At 49.1% G+C, this 10,283-nt stretch overlaps 1 protein-coding gene across 2 annotated transcripts in view; it reads left to right on the forward strand.

Annotated features, from left to right (window-relative positions):
- LOC306749767 (RNA binding protein fox-1 homolog 3-like) overlaps positions 1–10,283 on the forward strand; it is a gene marked incomplete at both ends in the record, with an annotated part of 92,706 nt that overhangs the window by 77,193 nt on the left and 5,230 nt on the right. For both annotated transcript variants that reach the window (XM_079233094.1, XM_079233093.1), the window contains 3 exons: positions 486–618; positions 2,296–2,335; positions 7,381–7,439. In XM_079233094.1, coding sequence (XP_079089220.1) covers positions 486–618; positions 2,296–2,335; positions 7,381–7,439 — 232 coding nt within the window. The remainder of the gene's footprint in view (positions 1–485; positions 619–2,295; positions 2,336–7,380; positions 7,440–10,283) is intronic.

Here is a 10,283-nt window from a genome sequence, read left to right on the forward strand (position 1 = left end):
AACATCTCGTCGGGTTGTTGGACAGCGTTCACCTCCCGTTTGACTGGAGCCAACACCTAGAAACGCCCTCTACACACACACACACACACACACACACACACACACACACACACACACACACAGCGTTCTCCTCGCCCATTGTGTCTAAACTATGCGAAAGCCGTGGTGCGAAACTAGTGGTATTGCATCCATTACCTGCCTCTGCTTCAAGGCCAGGCATCGGGAAGGGATGCGTACAGCAAATGTGGATCCTTGCTGAGTGCGGCACAAAGCAGCGAGCTGGGAAAGGGGAGAGTGCTCGATGAGGCGCGCCTAGAAAAGATTAAATCTATTGTTTCCCTGTCTTCCCCATAATGCATTCTGTCATAGGGAAAGCAGTGCCACGCGTCTCTCTCTAATGCGTTCTGTCACAAGGTAAGCAATGCCAAGCGGAGGATGTTCTCTGAAAGTCCTTTTCTCTCCTCTTGTGTGTTTCCTTTCCGTAGTAACAGGGTTTCCCTACCCTGCCACAGGGGCCACGGTGGCCTACAGGGGCGCCCACTTGCGAGGTCGGGGGCGAGCCGTGTACAACACGTTCCGCACGGCGCCGCCGCCGCCGCCGATCCCAGCGTATGGAGCGTGAGTACTGAGTCTACTGGATCTGTGTGTGTGTGTGTGTGTGTGTGTGTGTTTCATGCTCCAATTGACCTTTCGCTGAGCCCCGCCCCCTCCCCCGCTGCTACTCCATCAAGCTGCCAGGCCACAGAGCCCACACTGCCACGAACTGATCTAGTTTTTGGTAAAAACAAAAAGCCTTTCAGAGAGAAGCGGACAGAGTGTGAGTTTACAGGACGTCTCCAGGATGAAAAGCTAAAGGAACAACCTATAAAGGTCTTTATTCAGTCGACCCCCAACCCGGAAAACAAAGAAACTATTGCACCGCAGCAGTCGGCTGCAGCGCTTCGATTGGCCAGTCTGTGTTTGAAGGGAGAGACTTAGCAAAGGGCCAATTAGGTGTTTGCATTCACATACTGTGCATACTGCATTTGTCTAAATGTAGGTGAAACTTCAAAGAGGAGACATTTATTTGCGCCCTATTTTTTTTAAAATAATATATAATTGTATGTAATTTTATACTCAGCATATCAAAGCAGTTTGTTAAAATGATAACGCCGGTCATCGTCGGTGTCGTTCCCCTCCGGGGAGTTAAATCCTCGCCGGTGTCCGGGCGTGTCCGGGCTCTCGCTGCGTTGTTTGTACTTTGTCTGTTGACAAAGGAGGAACTAACAAAGCCACAGGGAGCTGCAGAGAGCTGAGGAAGCGTATTACCGGGCAGATCTCACCGGACCGTGACCGGGTCTCTGCTGATCTCCCGGCTTTGTGCAGCCCGGCCTTCGCGCTCGCCTCTTATCAGCACTGGCCTGTGTGGCCGTGGGAGAGGTCTGCCGGGGGCCGCCGGGGGCCCCGTGTAGCTGTCTATCTGTGATTAGATCGGGATCCGTCTTACTGCGGAGAGAGAGACTCGGCGCTGAAGCCGGGGACTGGAACCCCCCTCCTCCTCCCACTGCGGGGCCCTTTGCTACTGACGGCAGCTGGTTTGATTTATATAGCGGAGTCATGTGATGGAGCTCCATCGCTGCCTTCCTTTGTGCCTCCACCTCCTGACACACTGGAAGAGACAAACATTTTTTTTTACCAGAGCAGAAAATTGGCCGGGAATGTGGAACGGTTGCACTTTTTCCTGCTTTCTTACAGTCATGGAAAACCTGGAACAGTCATGGAATTTTAAAATGGTAATTTCCAGGCCTGTAAAAGTCCTTGGAAAAAATAAAATCCCCAAAGTTTACTAAAAGTCATGTAAATGTGTTATAATCATGTGTTCATGTCGTTCATTTACGCTGAGAGAAATAATTAATATGCTCAAAATATAAGCAGGCATACATACAGGCATCTAAATAAATGTTTATTCTTTTAATCAAACTATTGTCTCATTCATTTGAGTCATTTAAGGTTTACTGTATGCTTTGTATTCTCATTGTTAGTTTAAATACTACATTCACTCACTTTTTACTGTTTACACCCAGACTTCACTAAATGTTTGTAATAGAAACTTGGTTTAAAGTCATGGAAAAGTCATGGAAACGCATTGGTGAAAATGTGCATGAACCCTTTTTGCCGGAGCAGAAAATTGGACGGGGATGTGAAGGGTTGCAATTGTTCCTGCTTTAATGTGTTGTTCATTATTTGTGGTGCACAAAGAGCTGCGATGGGAAGAGCGTTCACCTAACGCCGCTTTCCTGTTCTCCTCTTTCACAGGGTGGTGTACCAAGATGGCTTCTACGGCGCAGAGATCTATGTGAGTACAGTCGGATGAAACAGAAGTAAAGCAGACTAAGAAAGCTCGGCCCCGGAGACACAAACGTGATCTCCTCGGCCTCCCGGCGTTCTCCCGGCGCTCGCTGCCAAGCCGGCGTCGATTAGGCCTCGGTCTGTCGTGCCAAGAAACCCAACAGCAACATTTAAAACCCCCTCAGCTCCTCCCTCCTCGCTCTCTCTGTTCTCTCTTCCTATGATCTCAGACTTTTGGCAAAGAGGCAGAGCCGGGCTCAGTGTCCCGTGTCGAGTTCGGTCGTTTCTTACTTTAGATGCCCTCTCCTCCCTTTTCTCTCGCTGCCTCCTTCCTCCTCCCTCCTTCTGTGTATCTGTGTACGCCCAGAGGGTTTGGCCGGGATATCCCCGCCTGCCTCCCCCAGGGGGGTGAGGAGTTGGGGGGGGGGCGTGGGGGGGGGTCTGTGCAGGCCTGAGCAGAGCCATGTGGGAGATAAGAGGAGCGGCAGCAGATAACGGGATTAGCCGTCCCTCTGGTGCGGTCCTTGGAGGCGGGGTCATATCAGGCGCTGGCCGGCCGCTCGCCGTCCTTGACAGAGAAAATCACTTGACATGAGTCCAAACATTTGCTCGAGGCCGGGATGTAACACGTCCCTTTTGATTCTGCAGTTTTTTTCTTCTTCTCCGCCGAGATGACGGTTGCCTCTCACTCCCACACGCCAGTGATATACTACTCACACACACCGGCCCCAGATAGGACTGTGTTTCACCTTTTTGTCACTGTGGCGACATCCACCGCCGTACACGAGACCCGGGCTGCGCTCGGGGAGATATTGTTCACACGCGTTCAGCTAAGTCCTGCGCCCCGATGTCCCCCGGCCCGACCGGGTCGCTCCATCACTCAACCCGTCACGGCGCCTCCCCTCGCGCCTCGCTGCCATTAGTCATGGCACCGGGGCCGCTGCACCGCTTCAGACCGGCTGAGTGTGCGTGAAGGTCTCGAGCGACCGAGAGGAAGCCGTCCCTCAGCCCTCAGTGTCCTCAACCGTCATTCAGTGCACTCGGCCGGTGTGTGGAAGCTCTTCTTTTAGGAAACAGATGCTCCTGAAGAGAGGGAACCGGATGCATTCACATATAAATATGCTCTACATGCGTCGCATGTGCTTAAACGTGCGCATGCATGCATGCATGCACTTCCACCTGGAAACGAGCGCGCACACACACACACAACATGAATGCACACACACACACTCCCACACCCTCAGCACGACAAAATAACAAATGTGCCGCACTGTTGTGTGCAGGATTTGACAACGTGCGAGAGTGATTTATCGGTCCGTGTTTGTTCGGGCTGTTGCTGTAATCAGCGCCGTCCCGCAGGAAGTCGCCTGCCTCGAGTGCCGTGACTTCCTGCCTCTGTGGGAAAAACCTGGAGGGGAATTGGGGTGGGAGGTTGGTGGGGGGGGGGGGGGGGGGGGTTGAGATCCTCAATGGCTGCTGTGGCCCCTAACCTGATTCCATGTGCAGCCGCAGCCTCTCTGCACCCTCCCCCCCCCCCCCCCCCCCCCCTCCCCACACACCCTGAGTTTAAAAATGAATGAAAACGTGCATTATTAAAAGCCACCTCTCCGCGGCGTGGACGCAGACGGGCACACACTCCACTGGCGCTAATAGAAAAACAGTGGGAGAACGGCTTCATTTTTCAAAGAGAGTAATAGCGGCACTCCACGACGAGGTCTTTAATTCCTTCCCCGCTCCGGCAGATGAAGACGGCGGTCCCGACTCCCCGACGGTCCGGCCGGCTTCTGCCTTCTGACTTCATTTGCGCGCCGGGGGAGGTCGTGTAAAAAGGGGAAAAGGCTCTCTTCAATAATGTAGCAGCCGCAAATCCTCAATCTAAAAATTTAAATAAATGGGGGCTGAATTTGGGGGAGTTGGCTCTCGTTGGGATGAGCCTCTAGTGCGACAATAAAACCACAAATAAGCGGTGTTCATCCCCCTGTTGCCACTGCGTGCACCGCACATCAAACAGCACCCTCTGGTGGCAGGAAGGGAGCCCTGCAGGCGGGGATCAAACCTGTGTGCAGTGACATTCACCTGTTAATGCAATGTGTGTCCGTGTTGTTGTCTCCATGTATCCGTCTTGTGTCCGTGTTGTTGAACCCGCGTGTCCGTGTTGTTGTCTCTATGTATCCATGTTGTTGTCTCCATGTATCCGTGTTGTTGTCTCCATGTATCCATGTTGTTGTCTCCATGTATCCATGTTGTTGTCTCCATGTTCTTGTCTCCATGTATCCATGTTCTTGTCTCCATGTCTCCATGTTGTTGTCTCCATGTATTCGTGTTGTTGTCTCCATGTATTCGTGTTGTTGTCTCCATGTATCCATGTTGTTGTCTCCATGTATCCGTGTTGTTGTCTCTATGTATCCATGTTGTTGTCTCCATGTATCCATGTTGTTGTCTCCATGTATCCATGTTGTTGTCTCCATGTTCTTGTCTCCATGTATTCGTGTTGTTGTCTCCATGTTCTTGTCTCCATGTATCCATGTTCTTGTCTCCATGTCTCCATGTTGTTGTCTCCATGTATCCATGTTGTTGTCTCCATGTTGTTGTCTCCATGTATCCATGTTGTTGTCTCCATGTTGTTGTCTCCATGTATTCGTGTTGTTGTCTCCATGTATCCGTGTTGTTGTCTCCATGTATCCATGTTGTTGTCTCCATGTATCCGTGTTGTTGTCTCCATGTATCCGTGTTGTTGTCTCCATATCTCCATGTTGTTGTCTCCATGTATCCGTGTTGTTGTCTCCATGTATCCATGTTGTTGTCTCCATGTATCCGTGTTGTTGTCTCCATGTATCCATGTTGTTGTCTCCATGTATCCATGTTGTTGTCTCCATGTATCCGTGTTGTTGTCTCCATGTATCCGTGTTGTTGTCTCCATGTATACGTGTTGTTGTCTCCATGTATCCATGTTGTTGTCTCCATGTATACGTGTTGTTGTCTCCATGTATCCATGTTGTTGTCTCCATGTATCCGTGTTGTTGACCCACGTATCCGTGTTGTTGACCCATGTATCCATGTTGTTGTCTCCATGTATCCGTGTTGTTGTCTCCATGTTGTTGTCTCTATGTATCCGTGTTGTTGTCTCCATGTATCCATGTTGTTGTCTCCATGTATCCATGTTGTTGTCTCCATGTATACGTGTTGTTGTCTCCATGTATCCGTGTTGTTGTCTCCATGTATCCGTGTTGTTGTCTCTATGTATCCGTGTTGTTGTCTCCATGTTGTTGTCTCTATGTATCCATGTTGTTGTCTCTATGTATCCATGTTGTTGTCTCCATGTATCCGTGTTGTTGTCTCTATGTATCCGTGTTGTTGTCTCCATGTATCCATGTTGTTGACCCATGTATCCGTGTTGTTGTCTCTATGTATCCATGTTGTTGACCCATGTATCCGTGTTGTTGTCTCCATGTTGTTGTCTCCATGTTGTTGTCTCCATGTATCCGTGTTGTTGTCTCTATGTATCCATGTTGTTGACCCATGTATCCGTGTTGTTGTCTCCATGTTGTTGTCTCCATGTATCCGTGTTGTTGTCTCTATGTATCCGTGTTGTTGTCTCCATGTTGTTGTCTCTATGTATCCGTGTTGTTGTCTCCATGTATCCATGTTGTTGACCCATGTATCCGTGTTGTTGTCTCCATGTTGTTGTCTCCATGTATCCGTGTTGTTGTCTCTATGTATCCATGTTGTTGACCCATGTATCCGTGTTGTTGTCTCCATGTTGTTGTCTCCATGTATCCGTGTTGTTGTCTCTATGTATCCATGTTGTTGTCTCCATGTGTCCATGTTGTTGTCTCCATGTATCCGTGTTGTTGTCTCCATGTATCCGTGTTGTTGTCTCCATATCTCCATGTTGTTGTCTCCATGTATCCGTGTTGTTGTCTCCATGTATCCATGTTGTTGTCTCCATGTATCCGTGTTGTTGTCTCCATGTATCCATGTTGTTGTCTCCATGTATCCATGTTGTTGTCTCCATGTATCCGTGTTGTTGTCTCCATGTATCCGTGTTGTTGTCTCCATGTATACGTGTTGTTGTCTCCATGTATCCATGTTGTTGTCTCCATGTATCCGTGTTGTTGTCTCCATGTTGTTGTCTCTATGTATCCGTGTTGTTGTCTCCATGTATCCATGTTGTTGTCTCCATGTATCCATGTTGTTGTCTCCATGTATACGTGTTGTTGTCTCCATGTATCCGTGTTGTTGTCTCCATGTATCCGTGTTGTTGTCTCTATGTATCCGTGTTGTTGTCTCCATGTTGTTGTCTCTATGTATCCATGTTGTTGTCTCTATGTATCCATGTTGTTGTCTCCATGTATCCGTGTTGTTGTCTCTATGTATCCATGTTGTTGTCTCTATGTATCCATGTTGTTGTCTCCATGTATCCGTGTTGTTGTCTCTATGTATCCGTGTTGTTGTCTCCATGTTGTTGTCTCTATGTATCCGTGTTGTTGTCTCCATGTATCCATGTTGTTGACCCATGTATCCGTGTTGTTGTCTCCATGTTGTTGTCTCCATGTATCCGTGTTGTTGTCTCTATGTATCCATGTTGTTGACCCATGTATCCGTGTTGTTGTCTCCATGTTGTTGTCTCCATGTATCCGTGTTGTTGTCTCTATGTATCCATGTTGTTGTCTCCATGTATCCATGTTGTTGACCCATGTATCCGTGTTGTTGTCTCCATGTTGTTGTCTCCATGTATCCGTGTTGTTGTCTCTATGTATCCATGTTGTTGTCTCCATGTATCCGTGTTGTTGTCTCTATGTATCCGTGTTGTTGTCTCCATGTATCCATGTTGTTGTCTCCATGTATCCGTGTTGTTGTCTCCATGTATCCGTGTTGTTGTCTCCATGTATCTGTGTTGTTGTCTACATGTATCCGTGTTGTTGTCTCCATGTATCCATGTTGTTGTCTCCATGTATCCGTGTTGTTGTCCTCATGTATCCGTGTTCTTGACCCATGTGTCCGTGTTGTTGACCTCTGACCCCGTCATGACTAACCCGTGTGTTTCCACAGGGCGGCTATGCAGCGTACAGGTTCGCCCAGCCCGCCACCACCGCCGCCTACAGTGACAGGTGAGCGCCCCTCTTTCTTCCTCATTGTGTGTTATTGATTATCCGGTATCAGAAATCAATATGTGAGTCATTGTCCACCCTGAGACACCTGATCAGATTCATAGTTTTGGGACATTTAGCTTCATGAATAAAACACGTCTGCACGTCTGCGGACGAGAGGAAACGACTGACTGGAGGAGAAAAAGATGAGGCAGATTGAAGGAAACGGAGTCCCCCGCCAAAATAAAACACACTTCATCAGAGAATAAGTGGCGGAGTGCAGGAAGCATCACACTCTGTGTGTGTTACGGGGAAATGTGTTGGATTACGTTTGCTTTTGACCTATCGCAAATAAGTGAGAGGCTGGAGGAGGAAGAGGAGGAGGAAGAGGAGGGAAGAAGCACAGCTGTCTACGTTCAGTGTTAAACAGGAAGTTCTGTTGCATGTTTCAGCTTCATCGTCCTTTTAAAGCCGAACCACGACGCTGGTCTAACCTAACACAGTCTCTTTGTGGTGTTTTTAGTTTTGCTTATTTTAGTCAGTCACATGTTCTCTGAGCGTCATTGAGAGAGCAGTGAAGTCGCAGCGGGTGGATGTTTAGTTGTAAGGCCGTTACAGAAGAAGCTCACGGTGGACGCAGGATGTTTGTGATGGTGGATGCTGCGCCAGCATTTCTACAATATTCTGTGTCAGTTATTTGTTTTTTTTTCTTCCTACCTCTCCAGTTATCTTATCTATTAGGCAAACCGCCATATTCCTTTTTCTAGCTCGGAGCTAAAAGAACAGACACACACACACACACACACACACACACACACACACACACACACACACACACACACACACACACACACCAGAAGAAAAAAAGAAAGACTAACCTTGTTGGACTGGATGAGAAAAGCAGTGATGTATGTCGTGACTCTCTGCTTGTGATGGGAGAGTAGCGGGTATATCACTGCGGTATTTATGAATGGCCTCAGGTCTGTGGACAAGAGACGGAGAGAGAGAGAGAGAGAGAGAGGGGGGCGAGAGAGAGAAAGAGAGAGGGGAGAGAGAGATGGACCGGCAGGAGCTCTCTCCCTTGTGAGCGATGTCACTTCGGTTCAGGAGCTCGTCTCTGATTCATTACGGTCCTGAAAGCCGTTGTCAGCGGTTTGGGGATGTGATCCTGGAGGGATGTGATCCTGGGGGCCGGTTTGGGGATGTGAACCTGGAGGGATTGAGCGAGTCACTCTGATAACGAACACCCGCCCGAGAGCCTGAGATCATATCGATAATGTAAGATTTATCAGGCCTTCGCCGCGGCTCGAGTTATGAGCGGCGGCGCTCGGAGAGAGCAGAAATTGGACGGCAGCTTCTTCTTCTTTTTTTTCTTTTTTCCGCTCGCTCTCGGAGTGATTTAATTCCTGTTCCTTTTTGTCAAGATTTAATGTAATTCGCCCCCAAGAGTTGTTTGTTTTGCTTGGCCTGTTTGTTTCCTCCTGAGTAAGCGGATCAATAGGGGTTCGCTCCGTACCGCTGCAGCAATACCTTATCGGACTTAACGCCGGAGCCCTCAGACAATCATACAGAATAAAAAAAGAGAGGTCACCGGGATTGTGGGGAGGCGTGTGAAAAACCCCGCCGAAGAAATATGAAACATGTATTATCTGAAAAGCCGACAGCGCTCACAGCTGAAGCCCGTTAAGTAACTCAACAGAGTTAACGCAGTGGAAAGAGGCCCGAGAGGAGAGGTCAACTCGTGACCTTCGGCTTTGACCCGTCAGCAGAGAGTCTTCTCCTACACGTGTTGGCCCAGTGGTTCTCAAACTGTGGGGCGCAACCCCCTAGTGGGGCGCGGAGGTATTACAAGTGGGGCGCGTTTTTATTTATTTGTATTGTCCTTTATTAATCCCACAGTAGGGAATTATGCTCTGCATGTTACCATCCTTAGTAATGAAGGAGCAGTGAGCTGCTGTGAAGCTCTGGGGCTTCAGGGTCTTGCTCAAGGACACTTCAACATGAACCTATGGAGAACAGGGATCGAACCGGCGACCTTGTGGTTTCAGGACAAACACTCTCCTCAGGAGCTACATGAGAACGTCACGTAGTACAAAAGTACAAAGTACATAAAACGTCATTAATAAATACATGGAGAAATGTCTTTACTTTCGTGGAAATGTTTACGTTACACCGTTAGCTTGCGCATGAGCGGCGGCCAAGATTATTGCCGACTCGCCAAGTCTTGCCGTTTTGCCGAAACAAAAACTCACGGAGAGGGGCTTTTTGTTAGGGCGGTGGGGCGTGAACATTGTTCTTCCTCCAAAGTGGGGCGTGACAAAAAAAGTTTGAGAACCACTGAGCTAATGCTGCGTTCACACCAGAAGCGTCAGTTTACTGCGAATGTTACTCGCGCCTGAAAGGGGGCGTGGCTTATCTCCGTAAAACAGTTACCGTTTCCGCCATCCACCATGAGAATAACCACTAGTTCTGCTTTATACTTGTTGTGTAAACTCAACATACGGGAACATCAAACTCCATGGTGTCAACCTATCGGGTCTGTGCGTTGACTTTGCATGTAATCTACTCGCGTGTAAAATTGGCAACGCTCTTGGTGTGAACGCAGCGTGAGCCTGAGAGGGCCTGTGGGGGTCGGTGCTCGCTGAAGATTAGAGGACCGCGGAGACCCCCATCCCCCCCATACTCTCCCCCCTCCATCTCATGGCACCGGCCTCCTCCCCGCGGAGCCGTTCTGATTTCACGTCCCGCTCGCTGACCTTGGACTCAAACGGACCGAGAACCGAGAACCGAGCCGCGTCCCGATAACTCTGCAGCTCCGTGTGCGTCGTGTCGCCTCCTTTCGGAGAGCTTCCTCCTCCCTCGCTC

The sequence above is a fragment of the Taurulus bubalis genome (genome assembly GCF_910589615.1).
Source record: "Taurulus bubalis genome assembly, chromosome: 17".
Classification (NCBI taxonomy): domain Eukaryota; kingdom Metazoa; phylum Chordata; class Actinopteri; order Perciformes; family Cottidae; genus Taurulus; species Taurulus bubalis.